This window comes from Choristoneura fumiferana, chromosome 3 (assembly GCF_025370935.1).
Source record: "Choristoneura fumiferana chromosome 3, NRCan_CFum_1, whole genome shotgun sequence".
NCBI classification, from domain to species: domain Eukaryota; kingdom Metazoa; phylum Arthropoda; class Insecta; order Lepidoptera; family Tortricidae; genus Choristoneura; species Choristoneura fumiferana.
Window position 1 is genome coordinate 17,049,175 of NC_133474.1, and position 27,805 is coordinate 17,076,979.

The 27,805-nt window shown below is 37.7% G+C and overlaps 2 protein-coding genes across 2 annotated transcripts in view; one reads left to right on the forward strand and one right to left on the reverse strand.

Moving 5' to 3' along the window:
• The window catches only part of LOC141426800 (alpha-tocopherol transfer protein-like), a 321,849-nt gene that overhangs the window by 151,159 nt on the left and 142,885 nt on the right, over positions 1–27,805 (forward strand). The window lies entirely within an intron of this gene.
• LOC141426797 (ras-related and estrogen-regulated growth inhibitor-like protein) lies at positions 1,114–27,758 on the reverse strand. Its single transcript, XM_074085976.1, has 7 exons — positions 27,533–27,758; positions 9,903–9,995; positions 8,401–8,457; positions 8,214–8,314; positions 4,939–5,133; positions 2,512–2,689; positions 1,114–2,221 (listed from the first exon to the last, which is right to left on the reverse strand). The coding sequence occupies exons 2-7, from the start codon at positions 9,973–9,975 to the stop codon at positions 2,118–2,120; spliced, it is 708 nt and encodes a 235-aa protein (XP_073942077.1). The 5' UTR covers positions 9,976–9,995; positions 27,533–27,758; the 3' UTR covers positions 1,114–2,117.

Genomic DNA, 27,805 nt, shown 5'->3' on the forward strand with positions numbered 1-27,805 from the left:
GGAGAGTCACAGGGATGACTCATAGGAAAGTCACAGGGATGACTAGTAGGAAAGTCACAGGGATGACTTGTAGGAGAGTCACATGACTGGTAGGAAAGTCACAGATGACTTGTAGGAGTCACAGGGATGACTCGTGAAAAGTCACAGGGATGACTGGTAGGAGAGTCACAGGGATGACTCCTAGGAAAGTCACAGGGATGACTGGTAGGAAAGTCACAGGGATGACTGGTAGGAGTCACAGGATGACTCGTAGGTAAGTCACAGGGATGACTCGTAGGTAAGTCACAGGGATGACTGGTAGGGAAGTCACAGAGATGACTTGTAAGAATGTCACAGGGATGACTAGTAGCGGAGTCACAGGGATGACTCGTAAGAGAGCCATAAGAATGAAAGGAAAAGAGAAAAATAAAAATGGCTGCTGAAATAAGCATGACTGATAGTTAAGTCACAGAATGGAATAATGGTTGGCTCTCTCTTTCTGTCTCTCTCGTTTTCACTCATCTTTAAGTAATACTATGCGGAATTTATCAGAATAATGTCTAATACTATTGTTACTGATTTTGATTTGTGTGTGTGTGTGTGGGTGCGTAATTTTGTTTTGTTTTGTGTGTGTGTTGTGGTCAGAAGTGGCCGAGCGAATATTATGATGCTATTGTGTCGATTGTTGCAGATTAAACACACGAGGACGTGTGTCTTGTAGGATGGCCGTGTAGAAATATGAGTATGGTCCTTGTATGGTCATTACTATGTGTGGTTTATTAAGGATTGGCATTATAGCACTTACGAAACGCCAGTGTTGCCATGCGTGGCGCGCTTCAGAGCCTTGAGATCTGGACGCGGGAAATGCGATGTCAATATGTCATTTGTAAAAGAAACTGGCCCGAGTCGACAGTCTCAGGAACTGTTCGTTTCTTTATTATTTAGCTAGGCTTTTCCTTAAGTTATTGTGAATCGTTATGATAGTAGGCTATCTTCTAAGATTTCAGAACGAGTGTCTTAATTGTTCACATTTTATCTATGACCAGAATTAGTGGACTTTTGATAGTTCATTCAATAATAGTTTCATTCTTGCCCGAATCCCAATTGTTATGGACATTGATCATGTTACGGAGATTATGTTTTCACCAAGTTCATTGTTGCATATTTATTATATATTATATCAGAATATGAATTTTATATTAATTTTTGGTTGACGGTGGGTTGTAGGTACAATAGTAATCTTATCAGCTTGTACAGTCACCAGCATTAATATCTGCCACAGCGGAGCGTGCAAAAATATTTTCATGTCCTTCCGGCCCTAGAAATAGAGTCGTATCAGATATTTATGCACGCTTGTTGTGTCAGATATTGGTGCTGGTGACTGTACCTACATGTAAGTGGAGGTATTAACAATGCTATTATAATACCATATCTACAGACCGTTTTGTCGAGTTATTGTCTATTTTATTTAGCAAATCTTTAAAATGTTGGTTATTAAGAATAGATAACAATATAAATCACTATTTTAATGACTCATTTTGTTCCCGAACATAATAGATCTTTTAATGTTCAGGCACTATACAATTACATCTTAAACATTTACCTACCCAAATTGCAACTATACAATAAATCTTTTTACAATATCATAATTTAATTTACCTATTACTATAAGACTAGGAATTACAATGTTTGGTGAGATACCGTGCAACGGACCTTCCTTCTGGGAGACAATTATTTCCCACAGATACCATTGCATTATCCTCCGTCAGGTAGGTACGTATCACACTCAGAACTTACGAGTAAGTAAGTGATAACAATGCTAGTCATTATCCTTTGGTAATATCATGGTGGCATTTGTAATACAATTTTCTTTTACATTTCGTCATCCAGCACCACTTTTAAAAGTGCTCCAAAACCACTCTAGCACAAATAAGACAGGTCCATTTATAAAGGATTTTTGAAAAATCCTATTCTCTTCGCATATTTAAAACTGTTTAGGCCGAGTTCGATTAGGTAGCGTGTAGCGTGGTTTAGATGGCGGGCGCGGTGAAGCGGGCGGGCACGGGCAGGCAGGCGAGCCAGACCGCGCCGGCGCCGGCGAGGCATCAGCGCGCGCGGTGCGCGGGCGCGGCGGGCGGTCAGGGCGCGGCGGCGGCCAGCGGCGGCCGCGCCGGCGTCGGCACGCGCGGGCACGCCACCATCGACCCGCTGCGGGACGCTTGGCTGTTGTTCGTGGTACCACCTGCAGATAATATTCCTTCTGTTGAAAATATAACTACATTTGCATCTGCCCTTTAAAATCCTGACATAATAATGATGAAATGACATTGCAAGCTTTAAAAGATAGTTTCAGTTAAAACCTTGCGTTTATGAGCTGTCTGTCTGGATTAATTCAAACATTATACCTTCTTCTACCGCAGTTCAACTAGCAGTGGCAAGAAAAGAGACATAACGGGCAATGTTCCCTTGAGAAAACCATTTTTTTTGTACATGCCCTCGTATCATTTCTCTGTCAAGCTTAGCTCAGATTACCTATTAACGATCCCAGCATCTTGGTGACGGAGAACTTGCGCGTGCGCAGCGGCGTGCGCACCTCGGCCAGGAGGCGGTCCACGCAGCGGTACAGGTCGCCGGAGTTGTCGGCCACGCTCGCCTCGCTGAACGAAGCGTTGTGTGCGGCGCTGGCGCTCTGACCGTCGGTCGTCGTGACCTGAAATTAACAGGGATAACTTGAGTAAAGAAAGTGTCGCGTTTTTAAATACTTAGAATTTTTTTTGGGATTTTTATCGTCTCGGCCACGACTACTTAGACTTTTGTAGGGTACCATTTAGGTACTTCAAAAGCTAAAAGCGGAACCTTTACAGGATCATTTTGTTATCCGTAATATAAGCTTCAGCAACTAAAATGGAATCACACTTTGGTTTTTGGGTTTGAGATAACATATTGTTCTACTAACACAACTACAAAGTAATTTGAGCGTAAGGCGAACATTGCAGTAAATAACTGTTAAATTCCTACATTATGACCTCTTTTTTAGTCAAATCCTTCACATTACAATCCAGAAAAGCTCACAAAATACTGTTGCAAAATTAATCATAGTAAATATTTCATTATAAACGGAAGCCAGATTTAGGTACGTGACATGTGATATTTAAGAAATCCTATCTCAAATCTAATTTAGACATGGCCTTCCATCCCTACTCTTAATTATAATTTGGAGCAAACTTTCCTGTTCTGTCGTCCATTGGGTTTGGCCTCATTACGTAACTTCGCCTGTCCGAGTTAGGCCTTAAATTGGACCGAAAACCATTTAGTTACGAGCTTCTGTTAATATTCTTTGATGAGTGTATTTGTACTACGATTTTTGGGTCAAAATGATAAATATTAGTAATTAAGCTTTGTATTCACTTCTAAATATGACTGTGTGTCTGTGTGTTCTGTCTTTATAAGCGACATGAAATCAAATTATAGTTTTATTGAGAACAACTTTTTAAAGCAAGAAATTTCTACAATGGGTTGAATTAAAACTAAGCTACCCGCTGCATTAAGGATCACAAAGTACTTACTAACATAGTATTATATTTTCCAACAGCAGCAGCAAAGTTGGCAACAGTACGTACAATATGAGAAAAGGGAACTTTCAGAGATACGAGAATTCCTGACGTATGAATGAAGCTGGTTTCCAGATAGCTCCATTGTCTGTTTACTGAAAGCTGTCGGTTCGTTTCAAGGAGATGCCAGCGTTGTCATTCGTGAACAACTCACACATTGGTACTATCCACACCTAAATACACATCGCGTTTTATGTAAAATTAGTATGTATCCAAGTCTATCGATACCTACATTTCCGTACGTTGCTTAGGTATATGTAAGATTTGTCACCCACGTTTACGTTTGCTAGGTACCTTTTAGATCTAAGATCTAATCTCATTTCGGTTAATATATTTCTCACTGTAGGTCATCAGAATGAGAGTGGTAGTGTCAGAAAGAGCAGTGCGAAATTAAATTTCTTTGCAGGCGTGTTCAAATTTCCTTACGTTGTTTTTCCTTCACCATAATAATGCTCATGCATGGTAAATTACAAATGTAATTACTCACGTAAATCCCAGGAAACACAGAGGTGCCAGTGCGGGATCGAGCCCACGACCCTCTGATTGAGAGGCCGTATACGTCAAATCACTATATAGGCTACCACGGCTTAGATCTAAGCTACATACTTATATTAATCACTAGTATTAATCATGACTGAAATTCATGTTAGTAGGAGTAATTTACGTTTTACGTGTACTTAACGTGACAAATATTTATTGTAGCAATTGGTATGTAATTTCAGTAAATACATGTCTTAAGTCATGTCTCAACTCATGTAAATCTATTACGTCGGTGTTTTGAAGGTTAACGTAGCTTATTAAATCAGTAGATTGTAAAGGTTAAATTATTGGAATCTCAAAATGTTGATATCCAATTAATGGATAGACATTATTGGAAAGTAATTTAACTCTATTTCTAAGATTCTGTAAATGTCTGTAGACGAGCGTAGGCGTAGGTACTATTAGAGTTCATAACTAACACATTTAGTGTTGTTTATCTATTTCACAAAGAAGTTATGTACACGTGCCTTCTAATTTTGGTGTTTAATGAAAATATTTGTACATATTACTTACATTTTAACAAAGTTTCAACGAATTTGGATAATATTACGCAATTCAATCTAGTCCCCTCCCCCGACTTCTATTTAACTTTGGCTTGGACTATCCAGATAGTGACTGACATAGCAACAAACTTTCGACGATATTTCCAAACAACTTTAGCGGATTGCTGTGTGCCTAGGGATGAGAACAGGCACAAAACCTCGGCCGTTATCATAAAGGTTGATAAAGCCTTCTCAAAGCTACAGATAATATATCTAGGTCATACCTACTGTCTTGGAGTACAAAACACATTTGTTTAGGTACTAACCTGTCTTAAGTGATCCAAGTCAGTTTTGTTTCCAAGGAGAGCTAAGGGCATTGGAGCGGAGGCACCGGCGGGCCCGTGGGCAGGGCTTCCGGAAGTGGGGGTTCTTCTTAAAGCGGTCAGCACCTCAGTGGCGTACTCAAAGCTGCTCCTATCAGTCACCGAGTAGACAACAAGACATGCGTCGGCCCATTGTATCTGTAACAAATAAACGTGAAATTAAATGAAATGAAACATATCATAACTATGATTTTCTTTAGAAACTAAAACAACTTATGTCTCTCAGAAAAGATAAAACGTGAATAAACAAACACTGTTGCGCTTTATGATCACCTACATTGTCATAATTCTTTTATGACTGACAAAAATCAGTTTTTTTCATATGCGACTTGAAAAAAGAAGTGTTGTGTAGTGTGCGTGATGTCAGGATAATATCAAAAATACTTATATTGTGCAATGTTTTTAACCCTACAATTTACACAATTATTAATTGCTTGAAAGATTTCGATTGATTTATTATTCTAATCTGAAGAACAGGCGCGATGCTTCCCGTAACAAGATCACAATTCAGACAAAATGATTAATTACGGGGTCGAAGCCAACATTCCGGCTTAAAATTAGATATTGCTGCGGTTCACGGGCGCTCCCACGCTGCCGCGACGCCGGACACTGTGATTGGAGACGTTCATTGTTGGCGCAAATTGAACCACTAAAACACAGCTTAGAGAATATTTCGGAAATAGCTGGCGCAACCTTGCGGCTCATTCATGAGAACGTTGCAGACGAATGGCTCATTCAACGTTAGGCTGATTACTAATCAGTGATTAGTTAAATAACATTTACGCCAAGCTCGAATATTACGAGTATATCATTTGGTAAAGTAACTAAATAAAGCCCATAAAATATACCCGAGGATAAGTGGATTACGTAGCTCAAATGTCGCCACGGTAACCCTGTTAGGTTTTCTCATAGGCGTTGCTATTGAAGGATAATGTCATGTACTCGTAAGTAGTATACCCAAGCTCGTTAGATAAATAACATTGTCTTGTCAGATTATTAAAACGGATTTACTAGTATATTGGAGAGGATAGGGTTTTACCCGAGGCTTTGCTTGAATAATTATATGTAATTGTGGCTTTTGTTGGAAAAGCTAATTTTAAATAGACACGCGTGTACTTACATATGCATGTTCGGAAACATACAGTTAATGAAATAGACTCGCTTGGAGGTTTTCACAAAAGGAAAGAGACTCTATTTACTGTGTAGTTCAATCAATTTTGTAAAAAAATTAGAATAAATTAGTAACATAAGACAACCGATTAAAATAGAATCTGAAATTACAGATATAAAATTAGTCTCACTCTCAAAGTAGATTTGCCTTAGTATGTTCGTAAAAGAACGAATGTCTTAACGAATTCCTTTATTCCGAATTCCTACATTAGTATCGATTAGATGTCTGCCACACCGCCCACTTCAACGAGACGGGAATGACAAGAGCTTTCCGCAACATCGATTTAATAACCGATATCTGCCGGTGAATGACATATTACCATGTAATAATATAAGAAGATGATGAAGTAAAACCAAATAGCTTAAAAAAACATTTTTAACTCAAGGTTTTTGTTGACGATAAGGTCTTGATGATATGTGTATAGTATACTAGCGTTTACCCGCGGCTTCGCACGCGTAAATCATTAGATACAGCAGTTGAATTGAAATTCCGGGATTTTATTAAATTCTCGTGGGAATTCCCTAAAATTACATCGTAGTTTTCATTGACGTTAAATTAAAACACCCATGCCAAATTTCATGACACTAAACCCAGCGGTTGTTATTTCGAGATTTTATCCCTATCCCATGGGAATATCGGAATAAAAAGTAGCTTATGTGTTATTCCAGATGTCCAGCTATCTACATACCAAATTTCATGACTAAGCCCAGCGGTTATTAGTTCAAGATTTTATCCCTATCCCGTGGGAACATCGGGATAAAAAGTAGCCTATGTATTATTCCAGATGTCCAGCTACCTACATACGAAATTTCATGACTCTTAGCCCAGCGGTTGTTATTTATAGATTTTATCCCTAACCCATGGGAATATCGGGATAAAAAGTATCCTATGTTTAAATCCAGGTTATAAACTAACTTTTTGCCCAAATTTTATCCAAATCTGCCCAGCCGTTTCAGCGTGAAGAAGTAACAAACATTCTCACTCACTCACAAAGTTTCACATTTATAGTAGTAGGATATTTAATTTGAAATCAATCCGACCATGTACGTTAAAATTAACTAGCAACTCAAGATTTGAAACAATTGAACTGAATTGATAACCTTCTTTTTTGGATGTATGTAAAAAATAACTAAGTGTAGTAGTGTTAATGTATTAATTAATGATAAATGCAATGCTCACTTGTCAGTCAAACAGTAAAAACACACGTGATCGAAAGGTGACAATACCTCTATATTAGTAACGTATGCGATTGTAAACATTGTGAGTCATATGTAGTGCAAGAGCCGGGCCGGTCACTGGAGCACTAGAAGCCATAATTCATTCCACTCGTATTATATTAGCGACGATTAACCTAGTTGCTTGCACATTAATGCCGGTTTAGTCTTCAGTTAATCTCCTGTTTTGTTTGCGGAAGGGATATGAAATCGTTACTTCGATCCGTAGCAGACAGCGCCGGCCAGGTACGGTTTGGATGCGTATCAAAGACATTATTCATAACAAACATCAGACGAACTTAATAAGAGTGAATCACGAGGTCGATAAATATAATCACATGGTAATTTCACTGAGACAGCTGATAACACTTGAGGTATACCAATGATTTTAAAATTAAGATAATACCTATGTATATTTGTCGGATCGGCGCTTGTAGTAATAATATGGCATTAGAAATTAGATGTGTAGATTGTGTTATAAAATTTCTCGTATTAGTTACAGCTCAAGATCAAGGAGATTACGACGTTATTTTTAAAAAGCGTTATTATCACTAAGCTTCAGTGATTTAGGTGTGTTTATTGTTTAAATTAGCCGCAGCCTTACCATGGTTGCTGGGATAAAACGTTTAACGTGAAGGTGAAATCTATTGGACTAAGAACAAGGTCTCGTAAAGAACTGCATTAACCTAATTCTTGATCCAATTAGACTGGAACTTGGTTATTTTAGATATCTAAGGTCAACTTTAGATGTTTGAAATAACCAAGCTTTTATTTACGGGCAAAGCAGAAATCTAGTGTACAATGAATATGCTGTAAAGGTCTCGACAACTTACTTGTTCTGCAGGAAATTTGTCAGAGTTTGATCCCGAAACATCTATAACTTCTAATTCCACTGGAGTCCCGTTTATTGGGACAGTCTGTCTGTACAGTAGATCTGTAACAACATATAATTATAAGTATCGCGCATTTCAAGTTTTGTAGATTTAATAATCTCACGTAATTATTGTGCTTAAAATTTACCTGTATTAGAGTGATATTCTCCGATATACCGCCTAGTCAAGTATCTGACGATAAGGGCTGAAACAAATAAGCTGTCGTTAGTAAAGTCATACTCAAATATTTTTATTGCAGACCGTGTTTGCATCATAGATAGTTGTTATAAGACTTATAAGGTATCATACACAGGAACCATCACAATCAGCCAGTTTTTGGCATAGGTACAATTTATTTTCAATTAACAGTTGCATTCATGCAAGTAATAATAAAAATAAAAATCATAAATAAGCGCAGTTACCTAGGTGCTAAAATTAATAATAATAAAGTTGAATTAATTAAAATTACATGTCAATTATATTTATTTATACATCTTAGCGTTCATTTTGGTTACTAGATCATTATTAGATTCATAATTTTAATTATCATTGTATAGAGATTCCCATCAACTTGCATAATGTCAATCATGTTTTATCGAAAAAGAGATCATCAATGATATGTATTATAATTGTATACATGGAGACTGTACTTATTTCGCAGTAGTTGTTGCGACTGGTAAATGTGATCATAAATTTGTTTGATTCCGATTCAGGAGTATTTATACGCAGGTCGATGATATTTAGGACCATTAAGTAGTATTAATTTTTTCTGTTGAAATATAAATGTCATCGGAAAATCCAAACTGAACTATATTTTTAATGCTTTTTTTATCTTTTACTTTTACTTTCTAATTTATGAGGTGTCACTGACTTGATGTCTTGTCAACAACTCTTGATAATTTCACGATGAATCATCTGTAATGTAGCCCATCTGCTGACTGACTTAAAGCAAGTTGAAGTACAGATTTACTCGTAGAGATTGACTGGTTGTTGTTAAAGAAAGCAGTATTCATTCGAATTATTACATCACCAGTAGAATGGGTCACGGGAGTATTCCAGGCTCTGTTTATGTAACCCCAAGTGGGCCGGGCTGTAACCACGGTTTCATTATGTTTGCGTTAGCGTTTTACCTTTAAGTGTGATTAAAAGAGTCGCCTAATTTACTCAAGAAACATGATTTAAATAAATCCACAAAAAAACTCAATTTTAATTTAGGCCAGTTAACAGGATAACTAGAGTTGTAATTAGAGTTGTAACTGGGTATTACAAATTCGAATGGTATTTTAGAGATGTAGGTAAGTATGTAGGTAATTTAAAATCACCTCCAGACACGAAGCATCCAAAAATTTTAACAAGTATTTTAAATTTTATGAAGTAAACAGTAAATAATTTTCTACCTATTATTATTATAATAAATATTTTTAGTCTATCAACAAGTAATACCTATGCGACTGAAAATAACTTTGATTTAAAGACTACATGCTATGCACTCACAGTCATCTGGGTCACGAGGCGGAATCAAAAAAACGTGAGATCTAAAATGTTTTTGACATGACACATTCCTGTACTCGTCCTAAATATTTGCGAGTATCTGCTTACTTCTTTTGACTTAGATATATATTTTAGCAACTACAAGTTTTTAGGTGTTACCTGATTTGCCGACCCGCGAGCTTCCAAGCACTGCGACGCGCACGCGTGGCAGGCTGGCACGTTCGTCCCGCATTATTGTGGATGAAGCTTTCGCTGTAACAAAGAAACATTCGTCACTACCCCCAGTCGACAACAGTTAAATAACACATTATTCAGACAGTTATGCAGATTATAATAATTTTATCCGCCTTGTGACATTTTGAGTTCGTTCCAAAAGCTAAATCTGTCTTAAGATAAGCATGAGCGCATTACGGAGGAGGCCCTAATTGGCTCACTTGGGTTTCATTCATTAAGCGTGATTTGCTTTGGATGACGTCCACCCTAGCTAAAGACGCAGTGAAACCACGTCAGCATCGTTAAAACCAAAGCAGGAATTACTCCTTTGTATGACAAACGGCTTTGCATATTAAGGTATAACTTAGAAAGAAAAATGCTCTCGAGCATTGATACTTAGGGGCTGTTTCACCATCCATTGATTAGTGTTAAGTGACGGTTAAATGTGATGCCGTCTCCGCCTATTCGAACAAAACAAATAGAGACGGCATCACCTTTAACTGTCAGTTAACACTAATCAAAGGATGGTGCAACAGCCCCTTAATGTAATAGATTTTTTTTTATAAATTGATATGGAATTTACGGTAGTTTAATTTTTAAATTTTAAATAGCCAAAAATGTTGTCTATTCACTTATCAGTGTTACGAAAAACGAGCGCGAAAACAAAAGGGTATGTTGTCTATCTATATTTAATGCGTGGATGCGACACCCTGCGTCAGTACTCAGTACCGCCACACCGGCACTCGCCGCGAATAGTTGAATAACCCTAAAGAGCGATGAATAACACACCCGGAGGCGGACGGTTTGACAACAATGACACTGACCACCCAGCGCACGATTATTCATAGCAGCTGCAGTTGTTACTATTTATTATGTGTTTATTTCAAGAACTGACTTTCCCGTATCAACTAATTAGAAGGGAATTTCAATTTACTTATGTACCGTTTTACAGATCATGTGTAATTTAAGATAAAACACAACTATAGTTCCGTTTGTTTGTCATATCATCTTCATAGAACTCCCATCGCAATATCAATAAACTTTTTTGAACTATACGAGATTACGTCGGAAAGTGACGCAGATATAAACAGAATTATGTAAGGTTGATAGACTAAATACTTCGTCGTACTGCGCTGCGCTTCTACTAACTTTGCTAATAAAAACTCATCGCAGATTATGACGGGCTTTTCCGCGATTTCATGAGTTGTGATAAACATCTCTGGCTCTGGCAATTCAAATAGAATGATAACAATCGAAAAAGTACGTATGTGGTTTTAAGCATAAGTAAAAGTTGGCTTTTTGTATTTAACTTAAATTGAATTAAAATTAAATTAAATTAAACTTTATTTCAGACGTTATTACGTCCATATATAGTGTTAGTAATTCTTAATCTATGTTAGTTTATCGCTTACTTAAATCTAAATCGCGCTACAGCCTTTACTCAAGTAAAGGCTGGATCGATCAATCGATCCAGATCGCCAGAATGGGGCAGTCGTACTTATCACCTAAGACACTCAGGATGCTGTTAGTACTTTTCCTGAGTCTGCTCAGCAACGAGACGATCTTCTTACGCATGAGCGCTTGAAAACCGTCCGTGGGAGCCTCTGCAAACATCAGCGATGCACTGCATCACCTGAGCAATCCCAACAGCAACCTGAATGCATATTATATTGAACACGCAGGGCGTTGTAGACCTTCTTAGTGTACGTAACCCACAGGCTGCTCGAGTAGAAAGACTGGCAGTATGCTTTGAATAATGTGATTTTAACTTCGGTGGAACATCGAGCAAACCTGCGAGCAATCACGTTAGCCCTTACAGCCGACGCCCTGCGCTCACGTTCATTATCTAGGTCACCCCTAAGGGATATGCCCTAAATACTTAAATCTGTTAACAACGCAGATAGGGGGGTCCCAAGGAGCACAATTGGTGGTACAACTTTAGGCGTATATTTTCCTGCCTTAAACACCAGGACCTCGCTTTTCCTCGGGTTGTATTGCAACCCGTGCGCCACAGCAAACGCCTCACAGCCCTCACAGGCCGCTACCAGCTTTCTAAGAGCAGCTTTATAGACGGACTCAGCAGCACCATATTATCGGCATAACTGATATTATTCATGCAGCACCATCAACATAACACCCCACATGCATGCTGATGAGTACCTCTAACAACTCGTTTACATAAAGGTTACAGCCTGGGCGACGTAAGCCCCTCCTGACGCACCCCACATTCAAGCGTGTACTCCGAGGAATGACTGTCGGCCCATCTCACTTGATTTGTCTGGTTCAGGTACCAGTGTTGCAGGATGTGCACTACCTCTTTTTGTACCCCTGCCTCCTCTAACTTTCGCTATAAGATGTTATAACCTATTCGGTCGAAAACCTTTGACAAATCAAGGAAACAGGCATAGATAGGTAGGTGTTTTTCTTTGCGTATAATACCCGACAGTATGCTTTAGACTTAAAATGGCACTTTCTGTGAACAGCCCAGTTCAGTTCTAAAACCAAACTGAGCGTCCTGTATTTTGAAGTGCCTATCGAGTATCGAGTCCAGCATACTGTCGAGTATCTTAGCAGTTGCTGTTGCAAGAGTTTTATTCGTAGAGAGAGATGGTTTGATAGTTATCCCTACTACTAGTTATCCCATAATTTTTAAAGTTGTTGACTAACAGAACCATGTTGTCCGCCGATATAACCAAATTTTTCCCTTTCAACACATCACTCATGTTGACTCAAGGAATAATATTTTTGTATTTAACTGGTATTTTGACGGAAATAGGAGATGATGTTAAAAATAAAATAATTTTCAAATGAAATTTTTCATAGTTTGTTTCAATTACAAAAATGAAAGATATTTGTCATTGATATATTGAACCGGAATTAGTGACAGAGAGCCCGTCGCGACGGCGGCTTCAACTTTTATTTACGTTTGGCGCCAAAATTAATAAAATTAATCTATCACTCTGGCCACGGCAGATACTTGTAGCTGCCAAAACCACGTTTTTCTCGTGCGCAATCCAGACCAAAAATATATTCTAAGTATTTTTTTATGTGACTTACACCGATCATGCAGCCGGACGTTGGACGGGGATGATGAGAAGGAACTTTCCCGCTCTCATCTTCGTTGCACACGTGATCGCCATGACACATAATTTTTAAAGTTATTGACTAACAGAACCATGTTGTCCGCCGATATAACCAAATTTTTCCGTTTCAACACATCACTAATGTTGACTCAAGGAATAATATTTTTCTATTGATCGTTATCAGCGATGAAATGGAACGTGTTGCTCTACATTAATCCAAACCTGCCAACAACTGTTTGTTTACTGAATCGCCGGATTTAGTGCGCAGTAGGTAGGTTCTCTTCCGGAAGGACCATTATTGTTTCGTTTTCTATGGAGCTTCCCGTGCACGGGATCAGCTGATTGCTAAGCGGATTGGGGCAAGGAGCAGCGCTCGTCGTCACCTGACGTCTGTACTTGATAGGGCCAGCTGGTTAGTATTTACAGTATTTGGGATAATGAGTGGGGTTAAGATAAGGTCTATCTAATAAATATCTTCTATGCGCATAATTAAGCTGAAGAGGGTCAAAAGTCTGTATATGGAATATATTCGAAAATAAGTAGGCAGGGGATACCTAGAATCGATAAAAGAAAACGTTCCAACAGCTTTGAGATTTATTGTCTGTTTATTTGACCGCGCATCACGTGAAAACGGCTGAACGAATTTTGATGCAAACTTTACTAATCTGTCCCCGGCCAGGTTATACGAGTAGGCTATAAAAATTCAACCCCGAAAGTGGGGCGGGAGAAGCCACTACACCCGATTGAGTTAAGTTTGCATTGCACTTGAATCTTTTGGTGCTACTTAGGAACAGGTGCAAACTTTTTCCGACTATTGAGTACCCTGCTAAACTAACAGATGGCTCTGAAATTAATACGTTGTGACATGAATGAGCCACTGAAGAAGGATTTTGCCAAATTAACTATATGTTTAGAAGAAGGGGTACGGGTATCAACAAATTTAATTGAATAATTGATTTAATAATAATAATACGACAAAATTAAACGACAATAAATTAATTGCCACACATTGCACAGTGTCACCTTTTCGGGAACTCAGTAAACATTAAGTAATCAAGTAAACTAAAAATGAGTAGGTACCACAGTTACGTAGTGATAAAATCTGTGGGTAAAATCAACACACATAATTAGGGCTTGGGCCGTGGTTCTCACGAGTGCCCAGTTCGGATTACATTTGAAATTTACCACTGGCTTTACGGTGAAGGAAAACATCGTGAGGAAACCTGCAAAAACCTGCGAAGCAATTCAATGGTGTGTGTAACGTTCCCAATATAGCAGTGTATAATTTCTTTATGTCTATGGGGAAAAGTTTTTAGCGATATCTTCAAACCTACATATAAAACCAGCGTAGTTCAAACCACTTAAGCTTAAAAGTATTCGTTACGTACTCGTACCTACTAAGTATTACATTGGATTTTTTTATGGCATTGTGGCTAAGATGGTAAAATAACCACTTGATCCTGACCGTCTGTTTGTTTGTCTGTCTGTCCGTATGCCTCAGGTATTTTGGTCGGAAACTATAAGTGCTATTATTAGTATTAATTACATTTTGATGACAGGTATCTTCTGTAAACTGCTAGGCAGTCAAGAGTCGAGACAATAGCTGGCTGAGATAAATCTAAGCACGCGGACATATGTTTTTTTGTTTGTTTATGTATTATTATTAGTTTTTATTATTTATTAGTTTTGTATTTTGAGTTTATTGCTTTTTGTTTGTTGTTTTTTTTTCTAGTTAATTTTTGTCGCCTTCCGTGAAGTTGCCAAACGGTCACAGCGGAAGACCAGCGTTGGCCTACATGGCCAACGCTATGCTGAGCTGGGACCGCTTCGCGATTTCAAATATTGCTTTATTTTTTTAATGTAGTTTTATTATGTTTTATAATAATATACTTAATGTGCAAAGAGCGAATAAAATATTTATTTCTTTTTATCTAGGTCTAAGTATTAAAATGTCTTTGTTTGATAACAGCTGCGTTTATCAGCGACATTTTTCTTAAAAAACAAGTTTTTGGTACAGAAACAAATCGAGGTAGGTACTTATTTCATTTCCACACGAGCGTGGGTTCGTCGCCCTTAAACAAAATTTGCAAATGTAACCCACGCAAATTGCGGAAAATATTCGTTTAAATAAAGGTATACGTGGAGCTCGGTTTATTCTCTTGTATGTACGGAATCTTTTCATTCGATTATGATATCAAAGCTGACGTGGTTGTGTTAAGCTTCCGATTTAAAGGCACAGATCAAAGACATTCGGTTTCGCGAGAATAATGCCCTAACCTTTGCTTGGTATCCTTGTTACGAAATGTTTCCTTCCTGTCAACATTTACTTTCTAAGCTGTGTACATCACGCTTAATGTGCAGCCTTGATATGATCCTGGTGCTTAGTTGGAGGCCGCGACCTCCACGCCGAATAGGCGCGTAAAGAGTGATCCCTCAGGGCTGAAACTTGAAGGCGAATAGCCAAGGGCGTGGGCCTTCGACGCCGCGCTGACGCGGCGACACCGGAGAAGGTCAAGATTCGCATGACAAGCACCCTTGGCCTTGGTGCAGTGCCCAGAATAACTAACGATTGAATTAATCACAGTTTCCGTTAAGGATGTTTCAAAGATTTAGGCCCTGGCCTTTAATAAAATGAAGCAGTGTTGTTTTGCAAATTACATTGTTAGTACGTAGGCATTCAAGAATCTCCTTTGAACGCCCTCCGCAAGAAAATAATCAACTCGTAAACCTACTGATCGAGTTCAAATACCACAGTTCATAGCTAAATCTATTTATTTAGGTTTACATTGTGTTCCTTTCCAATGCTCTTTGATAACTACTTTAACTTTGTGCCAAGAGTAACATTAACTGTAGAGAATTTTACGACCATTTTTTAGGGTTCCGTAGTCAACTAGGAACCCTTATAGTTTCGCCATGTCTGTCCGTCTGTCCGTTCACGGCTAAGCTCAGAGGACCGTTAGTACTAGAAAGCTGTAATTTGGCATGAATATACATATTATTATCATTCACGCCGACAGTGGTAAAATAAATTAAAAAAAATATTTTTAGGGACCTCCCATAGACAGAAAGTGGAGGTGTTTTTTTTTCTTGACTAACCCTAGTGTGGGGTATTGTTGGATAGGTATTTTAAAATCATTGGGGGGTTGCCAAGACGATTTTTCAAGAAATATTCAACAACATTAAAATTCAAATTTTCATTAAAATCGAGCGCCCCCCCCCATGTAAAATGTAATCTGCTGGGTAGAAATTTAAAAAAAATCAGAATAAATCAAATAAAAAAAAATATTTATCTTTATGTAGCCTGTATTATGTCCCACTGCTGGGCAAAGGCCTCCCCTTTCCTCCGCCACTCTCCCCTGTCCTGGGCATGCCATGCAACTGCCAATCGAGCTGAAAAGCGCTCAGGTCGTCCCGCCATCTTCTCTTGGGTCTGCCTCTGCTCCTATGCCCATCCCTCGGATCCTATTCGGTTACGATTCGTGCCCATCGGTCCGGGTGCATGCGGCAGACATGTCCGGCCCAGTCCCACTTCAGCTTGGCGGTTTTGACACCCACATCTGTGATATACGAGTTTTGGAGCGCAGTATATCGTATTTCCGATTCGATCAGTTTTTCGAACACCCAGAATACTGCGCTCCATTGCTCGTTGGCAAACCTTGAGCCTGGACTTTTGAGCTTCTCAGTCAATGACCAAGTCTGTGCGCGGTTAAAATAATAATAATAAATTAAATTATTTAGTAAATATATCAAACTTACAAGAAAAATTATAGCGGCTAAGATTGCTTGAGAATTATTAGTAGTTTAAGAGCAAATAGCAGCCTAAGGTATAAAATTATTTGATTTTTTCGTAATGACTACGGAACCCTATCCTGGGCGTGTCCGACACGCTCTTGGCCGGTTTTATTTTGTATCATAAACTGTTTATGAAAATATCACCCGTCGAGCACTTGTTTGCTACCGGGAATGTTTCCTGAGCACGTCAATGGGAATAAAGTCCGTTTCGTATTGTCTGAAAAATTCAGTAATTTCCGTTACAGAAAATTAGGACTGAGGGACGGGAGGAAACGTTAACTTAAGGTGAAGGTAATTTTCTTATTACTACCGCATTTTTTGCCTCCGGAGAGTTTTTTGTATGTTTTCGCCCCTATTTTTGACAACTTATTAACTTTTCATGTTATGTGTTTACAATGTACAGGTCGATTCATAGGGGTGCCGTTCAATCGTCATACAAACATCACATTTCATTTTACTACGTTCAAGAATCATAATATTCATTTAGCATAAAAACGGATTTCATATTATTACCGAGCATAAGCTTTAAATAATATAACATTCATTAGTCATAACAACAATTGCTATAATGAATATAAGATTCAATAATTTTATTTTGAATATTCGGTTAATCATATAATTATTAAAATCTATAACAACATTTAGAATAAAAATTGGACGGTATAACATCATGCGTGCCAAATGCAAAAAACATTTGATTTGTGCGAGCGAGCGAAGCGAGCGAGCAAGACGGTTCGGAGCAGAAGCGACTCAGACAGGTTAGGTTCAGATGTTAGGTTTTTTTATAGCAGCCCGGATAAAATTGCTTCACAAATGATCTTTGCTGTTCGATGTATGCCAGGTGTTTTATACTTTTCGATCATTATCCTCGATGTTTGTATAAAAATTGTTTATTATGAACTTTGATTAATTATGCGGCACGACTATTATACAGTACTTTAATATGCATAAGACAATTATGCTAATTGAATAATATGATTTGAGAAATTCGGCAATTTGTTTATATGCATATTGTTTTTATACGTTCTCAATATTTCGACAGATTGAAATTCTGATATTTGTGTTATGAGAAATGGAAATTCGCAAATCGTTCTTATGACAAACATTAGGTACACACCCGATTCATAGGAGCTGGCTCGAATGACCTAAATGAGTGAATGAAAGTATCTGTGTGTTACCTAGAAATGTGAAATCGTTATGTAAATTCAAAAAGGACCTCCGTGATCATTTATTAAACTTACAGATCAGCTCAACACAAGCGCTTTTGTGTAAGATGTAATGTGGTTGTACCTGAGGGTGGAGAGGGGGCTCTGTCGTAGGTTGGAGTTACTGTGTTGCAGTTTGTGTCCCAATGTTGCCAGGCTGCAATAATTTTGTGTGGGTGCGAATTGTGTTATGTATTATCTAAATCTCTTTATTGTACATAGAACATGAAATTAACATTTAACAAGAGAAACAGATAATAATATAACATATGGTTGTTATATTTGAACTGTGTGGTGTGTTGCGTAGTTCTGTATCGGATGCCATCCTGGATCCACGTAATATCAGCGTCGAGCCACCTTTAGTGACCCGACAAGTGCTGAGTGGACTCCTTTTTCGCATTAGTATTTAACTTAAAATTTTTTTTTTTCATCTTAGCATGAACATGTCTGTACCTAATTCTTACTTATGCGAAATAAAGAGTTATTATTATTATTATTATTTGGCTATTTATATGCACAAACAACTACAACAATGTCATGTATCTGTCATTTTCCAATAAAACAGTCTAGGTGACATTACTTTCGTTCAATCTACTCGTGCCAGCTCTTGTGAATCTAATTGTAATTTCGTAACAATCAGAGGACGTACTGTCTAACGTACTGACGTTCGGGTTTGCATTCACCATCTTTTTCTACCCTCGTCCCATACAGTGTGGCAGAAAGAAGTGGTCAAAACGATTGTGACTCCAAGGCCTCAGGTTTTTGTCAACTAAAGCGCTCACGCCTCACCCGCTTAGCTGATTAGTAAAAAGGTACCTTTCCTGTTTCATTTCGCTCCGTGTAACGTTAATGAGGGCAAAAAGTTCAGAAGTCGTTGTCCGGTAAAGTGTATTAACTTTCTAAAGATGCTAATTAGCCCTTTAATTATTGTGATTATTAAGATCTTGTGCTGCCCCTTTTCAGTAAATTTTTCTCTCAACCTCTCTCTAAATCTCTCGCACCCAACGAAAAAACAACATATTTATAGCCATTTTAAATGTATGTTATGGTGGATTATCGTTTTATCTACTGCAATTTGACCTGTATGAAAAGGCTACCAAGTTCGTTTGACTGCCTTATTATTGCCAGAAGAGTTTTTCAATGTCAAAACAATCCTAGACATGCTTTAATTTTTTTTTGTGGATTCAGTACAAAAAGTGTCAAGGCAAGTTAAAAAGACATACCTAAACCATACTTATAGCTTTAATGCCACTGTCGTAATTAATTTTTAATTTTGAAAATATGGGAGTCTTTTTTTAAGTTCCTTTAAAACAAAAGTGGATTTTACATGTGTTACATACAAATTACATAAATAAAACTAGTAAATTATGAAGTAAATAGATAGACTTATAGGACTTTCGCCTGATTTTTATAGAACCTGAATTAAAAATTGCTTATTTGAATTAATGTTTTTTTTACTTCGAGCGAAAGTGCTAGGTGACTGGGGTACAGCCTTTCACTACCTAGTTCAACAACCTGCAAATAAAATAAAAATCGGCTAATCTCTAAGTCACATAGTATCTTATTCTGATTATCTACAGTGTCGCAAACATCATTGTAGTAAGTGGATTGTGGTGTTTTGAATTGACAGTGCTTAAACTTAGTCGAGTGCCTCTCGGAGACGAATGCTCGTTCAGATATAGCTCGGTGGTGAGTGCTTGGGACACGACGGTACTTGTTCTATATTAATAACAAGTGTCGGTAAATTTAGATTCAACCTAAATCTTAATTATGAGTTTCAATTAGATACTGAGCACATGTAAAATATAATCTCAGCTTTTTGGGGAAGAAGAGAGATTTTATTTTGTTAAAGATTGCGACGGAAATGTGTTCAATTGATCCACTAGCTTTCTATGACTATTACAGCAGCACACAAAACACTTACATACACAAATATATTAATATAATAATAATGCGGTTCTCCGCAAAGTAATGTCTGAATCAATCCATAATTATTGGTTCGATTGATTCTTATTTATTTTCGAAAATAACACGTTGTTTTGTTAAAGTCTGTTCTTTGAAACAGTTATTAAACAAACCAAAGTAGGTCAGCTTTTTCCTCGAGCTTTTTGGATAATTTGTGTGTAACATCGTCCTGTGTAACATGCTCTAGTTAGCTCTAATAGCATTTTAACAAAAGGAAAATTTTCTTTATACATTTTGCTTTTAATATCCATTCTTATGTTATTCTAAAGCAAAGGGGAATTCGCCCGCGCGACTTAACGAGACAAGCTGCTCTTAGTATTAGGTAAAATAAGATAAAGGAGATCAGAAAGTTTGTTGCATTCGCCGTATTATCATTTGGTCACTGAACTGAATATATGAGCATTAAGCATTCTTCTTAATAGCTCGTGAAAGGGCACGGCAAGGAGTGCAGTGGGTGCAATCGAACTGAGTTCTCTCAAAAATGCTAACTAACGCTCCATTTCGAAAAAGAATGAATGCTCGAGTTGATGTTAAAATGTATCAACCCCAAACGTGTTAAATTATTATATTTATTAAATTCCATTCATATTACAGACGCGTCGTCTTGTCTCCAAAGCTGGCTAACGGGCGCACTCTTCATTGTGCCGCTCGGCTCCTTAAAATTATGGCGTGCGTGTCTCGAATCCCGCCATGTCAAAAAAAAACGTGTTTGTTAGTCCAATCTATTTCGGGGCTGGTTTGTACATGTATGTCACTTCGCTGTCATGTGGTAATCATGTTCATCGAAAATAAATAATGACAAAAAATCTGGAGCAAATTGGATTGGGTTGTAAGACCTACTCAGAGAGACCTTCATTTGTTACACAATTGTTGATATACTGACAGATAACTTTTAATTAACCGACGAAAAAATCGGAGGAGGTTCTCTCTAGTCGATGCGATATTTGTTTTTTTTATGTAACTTTTTACAAAGTAGTCCGATTTTGACACTTAATTCTTTTTTTATTTGAAAGCATGTATACGAGTGTATACTTATAGGGGTGGTCCCATTTAAATTAGGAAAAATAATTTCTACCCTAAGGGTAGGAAAACAGGGGATGATTGATTGATCAGTCATTGATTGTAATGCATGGCCAGGCATAACTTTTTACAGGGTAGTCCGATTTCGATAATTATTTTTTTATTGGATAGGGTATACCTTGAAGTTGGTACTATATAAATTTGAAAAAAAACCAACGGTAGGAAAAAGTATAAAATAAAAACTTTTAACAAAAAAATTAAACCGCCGAAAATACTGAAAAGCAAAAATAATAAAACTTTTTGTTTAACCTTAATCTAGGTACCAGTTTGAAGTTGGTACCTCAACACGATCCAGGAGGAGTGATAGAAACCCACCAAGTAGACGACTATAGGTTCACTCCTCCTGGCTAGTGCTGAGGCACCGACTTCAAACTGGTACCTAGATTTAGGTTAAACAAAAAAGATTTATTATTTTTTCAAAGGTGCCAACGTAACCCTATCACTGAGACAGACTGTCTGTCTGTCTGTCCGTCCGTCCGTCTGTCACAAGGCTCTATCTCTTGAGTTGTAATAGTAAGCCACTCGAAATTCTCACAGATTATGTATTACTGTGGCCGCTATAACAACTAAGGGGGCTCCCATACAGCAAACGTGATTGTTTTGCCGTTTTTTTGCTTGATATTAATAACGGCAACAGATAGACGCTTGAAATATTCACAGAATCTTTAGTTGTATAATCAATTTAAAAATAAATAATTAAATTAAAATAAATATTTAAGGGGGCTCCCATATAACAAACTTGATTTTTTTGCCGTTTTTTCGCTAATGTTTAATGTTGTATAGATAATGGTACGGAACCCTTCGTGCGCTAGTCCGACTCGCACTTGGCCGTTTTTTTTATAATCTTTCGAATGCTATCTATTTAATGAGAGCTTGCTACTTGAACAATAATTAACTCTCCTGAATTCCGGGCAGCATTGTTTCGTGGTATCGGGAATTATCTTTTAATATGCCGAATACTCATACTTCAAGGGCTTTATTAATTCGTAGCGTTATAAGTGCTGATAAGCTTATTGAACTTTTAGTGGAAGTAGGTTTGAGTTCAGGACTGTTGCCTCGCATGGTAACGTAATATACCTATGTCTTCATTAGTACCGGTACCGCGTATGTAATGATGTTGCAACGAGGCTCCCAAAATGCCTCGTACTTGACCTAATATCCCGCTAGTTTATTAATCTTTGGTCCAGCACATAGTTTACAAGTGGAGGTAATCATCGCTTGTGAAACCATTGTTGCGCAGCAGTTAACTTTTTTAGAATCTCCATCGTTTATCTCTAGAATTGGCCTCGTACGAAATAATAGTGAAACAGCTGTTTTGGTCTTGTTTACATTAACAATAATATTCTATCTACACAATTTCAATTGTTTCTGTTGGTATTACGAAACATTTTACGTAAAATATTGCTTTGTTTTTTGGTTATACAATTTAAGCCGCTGTCGTTACTTTTACACGTGAATATTTTAAATTTATTTATAATAGTTCTAGAACTCTTGTGCAACTAAACCATCCATCAATATCAGTTTTTGAGGTAAACTTGACCCAGTTAACAACAATGTTATGAAAGTTACCCAACAACGGGCTGACTCATGAGTTTGGGCCGAATATAAAGGAAGGCTAATGAGAATCCTGAGTGCGATGCCAGGAGTACACTAGTTATTTTATCGTGCTGTCCATGTACACAATGAGAGTAAGCCGCAAGCACTTTATCACGCCGCTGGGAATGGCACTCTGTACATTTACCACTCATGTTACTGCAAATTAATTGGTGAGGTAACCTTCCGAAGCTCACAAACGGAAACATAAAACAATCCGCTGCACCCGACTATGCCCAACACTTGCGGGTTGTTTACTCGTGGCCCACATCGTTATGCCAATCGAAACAATAATTTATTTCCAGTGGTCGGATTCGTTAAAATGTTCGTGGGTTTTACCATGATGCAGTTTCATATCATACGGAATTTAAACTACCTGTACATTCGAAATGTTTGGTAGCGCTGCGCGTATATACCAGGAAACAACCTATTAATCTTTTAATACCTAGTTCTTTTAGTTGCACATTGTGCAACACCATTAAAGTTCCATACATAAATTCGCTTTTCCGCACTGAAAGTTTTAATTGAAAGCGTAAAAACAAATAATTACCTTTTCCGTCGTCCGCGGCACGTTCGCCGGTCAGACACGTGTTTAATAATTTTCAGTTGACGGTATCGCAGAGTGGTTATACTCGTATTTCTGTGCTCGGTAGCGGAGCGCGGGGAGTGCAGATAATAAACCCCATCACAAAATTTTCCAATCGATCCACGGGAATGTTCGCTCGTAAATCTCAGGGGCATGGCAGGATCAGATTTTTTGCGATGATTGTATTTTATTTTTTGTTACGGAGATTATTGAGACTCAAAATGATTAAAGCGATCGATGTCCTAGTCCGGACAATAATAATTTACTCTAGACATACCTATCTATTGGGGGTATAATAAATTGACCACCCGAACTGAAAGTAGTGGCTCTGTGTGACTACGTGTTTTACGAGTATCTGTTACATTTTCAACTCCCACAGCACCGTCATTTTGAAAAATTTCAGATACAGAATGGACAACAAATCCATATATTAACCTAGTTGTCGAAAATGCTCACAAAATTTCATGAGGATCATACGTCAAACTACCTGCGTGGTTGGCAATAATTCGACAGGACAGGATACTTAATTATACTATTGCCAACTATGATTTAGCTGTACCTATCGATTAATATGTGGTAGTTGGTAACGACCTCAACGTTAACCGGATGTTTGTCTCGTGTTTTACTGCATCACCATCGATTGATCGCTGTGCGTTAATCATTCGTTAACGAGCACGATATTGAACGCAACCATTAATAAATATGGTCATGGCAGTGGATGGTATATTTACCCAATCTTAAATGTTCATCATATGTCTCAATCATCAAATTTAGCATTTTTCATTACAAGACCACACCGTAAATGAGTTCGAGTATACAAGTAGTTAAATCGATATGTCTAGCTAGTCTGCTGGATGCTAAACAACGGCAGTGCAATGGCCTAATACTTCCCTAACTTCTTTTTTTACTGAACGGAAAATTACTCCCTCAGTGTACCTATACACAAAATATTCCGTTCGGAGAGTTTATTTTATCCGCGCCGCACACGTAATGAAAATGGATGAGTACTCGGATTTCTCTATCGGAGGCTGGTAAGCGCATAATTGTAATTTGTCGCCGCGTTCTGCCGCTGGGAATAACCGCATGAGTTATTTAAAGAGCTTGTTGCTAAGAGATCAATTCAAGAGTTTAAAACCCTGTCACTTAGCCGATGTAGTAGCTCAACTTGGAATGTTATAGTATTTACACCGAGGAAATGAATTTATTTATCATTTCCGCCGTTTAATTATCCTATCGAAAGAGTCGTTGACATTGTAGGTGTCATTACTCCGAATTGGAAATAGGCGGATCCTTAAGAAGGTAAGATGCTAGCACTTGCGGAAAGATAGCAAAGGGGCAGAGGAGGACGGCGTTTACTGACACTTTGGGCAATGGCCCTATCATGTTACGCCGGAAGTAAATGCAAATAGCTGAGTCTTTCGTCCGTCTCTAAGGTTTCTGTCAACTAATTAAAGCACATAAATGCTTTGTCGATTGGAATACTAAATTTATAAGCAATGTGGGTAGTAACAATTAAAAAGACTTGTAGTCGCGTACCCTGCTGGAAAGGATAAATCAAAGGCAGGATATTCAGAAATAACTAAATCCACGACAGCAGACTATTAACGCCGCGGGCGCGTTACGCTTCGCCTACGACTTTATGCGCATATGTGATAGACTCTGACAAATTCCTCTCATTTTTGCGTAGTTACGTACATCTAGCATGGTTAAGTTCTGTAGAAAAATGTATTTATTACATTTATTTTCATTTCGTGTCTTAATTAATTAGCATTGCTCGGCATTATAATTTTTACCCATAAAAAATTATAATGGTTCAATTTAAATATTGATATTAACAGCTGGTCGACTGGGTTTAATCTCATTTTAACGGTTCGACCGTGTACGTTTGGCTTATTTTTTACTCGTACTTAAGAGAAGTATCCCAGCCGGCCGCGCGGCCGCGTTAGGTATTCGGGTTAGGTTGGGATATTGCTGTCTTTATCGCTCGTGACATAAGCGCTCGCAGCCGTCCCCCCATGCCTTCCGCAACGACGTCCGTAATTTATATCGAGATTGCTGTAGGCTTTTCAAGATTTAGGCGGTTGAATTTTGGGTTTCGTTCTCCTCATATTATACGAAAATTATAGCACAAAAATCGATGATATTTTACAATCAAGATATTCATTATATTTTCAATGCCTGTGGTTTTTCGATTTTTATAAAAATGCTTTATTAGTGTGTAATTCTCGTGACAAAGTTGACATCTTTTTTTTGTCGACTTGAGCTCCTGTTATTCTGATATTACACATTTATATGAAAATCTGAAAAACCACAGGCATAGATAATTACGTCTAGTCCATACTTACAAAATTTCATCTATTTCTGTTTCCTAGTTTTCAAATGAGACCGGGACTACGTTTGTATGGAGAATAGAACGAAGAGACTTCTCTTAATATGTAAGGTTGTTCCATTGTTTTTAACCGACTTCAAAAAAGGAGGAGGTTCTATGCTCGTGTTTGTATTTTTCTATGTATGTTCACCAATTTCTCAGTCAATTGTGGACCGATTGTCAAAATTATTTTTTTATTCAAAAGAGTATCTCTCTGAGGTGGTCCCATTGTCACCAAGTCAAGACCTGATGATGGGATAAACATAAAAGAAATTCGATTCAGTGATCTGTTTGCGAAATATTCAACTTTAATGTGCAATTTTTCATTAAAATCGAGCGTCTCCCCCCCCCTCCCCTCTCTAAAAGCTGGCTTGAAAAATTTGAATAAATTCATGATGGTGGTAAGTTTATCAAATTCACAAGGAAACTATAACGGCTAAGTTTGCTTGAGGATTATTAGTGCCTAGTTTAAGAGTAAATAGCAGCTCAAGGTACGAGTACCTACATAGGTATAAAATATACCTAAACTTGGAAGATTCCGTAGGTACAAAATATCTTCCTTCAAAATGCTTTCCTTTAAAGTGTTGCTTAATGTAATGGCTACGGAACCCTATCTTGAATGAATTGAAATGAATTTACATACATACCCTATAAATTTTAATGCTCATGTAAAATCATAGCTTTAATATAGCTGTAACCTACCGATCCGTCTTAGATTACGCAAGTGAGAATGAATAATTATGGAAAATTAGCAGTAGCCAGCTTTGTGAAGACTACAGATTTAGCTCATCTTTGCCAACTGTAAACATTTAAAAAGGCTTGTGCTTGCCGAACAGTTTTAGTATACTCATTCGCCTGACAGTTAAATTGTACCTATAACGAAATGTTCAAAAATATTCTTTCAAATAGGTACGAGAAAAAGGTGCCAATAATCTGTAACGATTTCATTTGATACTTGTGATATTAGAGTTAAATAAAGTCCGTTCCTTTCTAGTTAAGTTGAGACACTCAATTGTTATCTCAATTATAGGTATATTAAATGTACGTTTGGCCGAAGTAAAAATGTACCTACCTACTTTTATTTGATAGAAATGAAAAAAGCCCAACATGGCTTACTTAATAGAGACTTGGAAAACATGTTTATATTAGGTATTAAGATAAACTGAATCAAAACCGTTCAAATGCAACTTGAAGCAGAGTTATTTTATTACGTACGAGTATGTATCTTCGTGACAGACTAATCTAACGTCTAATCACTAATCTATCGGTGTACCGTCATAACAGCCGCCTGCTCCTAGTTCTATAATATTTCTCCAGTCAGTTTGCACGTCTGATGAGATGAAACACAGTGTACGCTAATTATAAATTTAAAAGCAGCATTACTTCATCACGCCGTGTCCTGACCTCGAACCCGGACTCTTCAGGCGTCACGAATCTATCAGAAAAATTGCCGAAGGATCAAGTCAAAAACATCATTGGAAAGTAACTACTGACGTCTGCTTACGCAAAACATTGATGAGTTGATAGTAAAAGCATAGAGGTTTACAAAATGCAGATGTGTTGCTCTTTTATTCGCCAAGATCAAAAGAAGATAAAACTCCAAATAAGCAAACAATCAAATTTCGACTATAATCAATTTACGCGTTTACACTTCTATATAATAGTTTTAGTAGATTTGTGAATATGACCATAAAATATTTAACATCATAGTTTCTGTTCCGATTTATACATAGATGTTAAAAAAATCGTGTTTTTATTCATTATTGCTTTTTAAACGTTGTGTATTAGTGCAGTCTTGTCGAAGAAGTCTCAAATGTAGAAAACAATGTTTAATTCGCATTGATTATAGTGAAACATCTGACTCTAGGTTACAAACATGATGTAGGTAATGAATGAAAGCTCACCTGATGGCGTGAACAATGGCAGACTATGTCTGGGCAGCTACAGGTCGGTCCAACCGGTGTGTCCACTAGCTAGCGAACGATGCAACCCGGTCCACACAACACACGAATATCTCCAAACCTACACTTTAGTCCTCAGTCTTTATGAAACAGTAGATTATCAAAATGTAATAGAAATACTAGGGTAAGCTTTGAAATTGCAAGCTCCAACGTTGCGCGCGAGCGAGCAACTACGAGCGACTGGGCGCCGCGCAGCCGTCCAGTCTATATATATGT

Bases quoted from the DNA above. Each gene is read 5' to 3' on its own strand.
- LOC141426797 (XM_074085976.1), bottom strand. From the start codon at position 9,975: ATGCGGGACGAACGTGCCAGCCTGCCACGCGTGCGCGTCGCAGTGCTT. The intron at 8,458-9,902 runs GTAACACCTAAA...TATTTGTTTCAG, and splicing joins CTCGCGGGTCGGCAAATCAG to CCCTTATCGTCAGATACTTG. The intron at 5,134-8,213 runs GTAAGTTGTCGA...TATTTGTTACAG, and splicing joins ACAAATTTCCTGCAGAACAA to ATACAATGGGCCGACGCATG.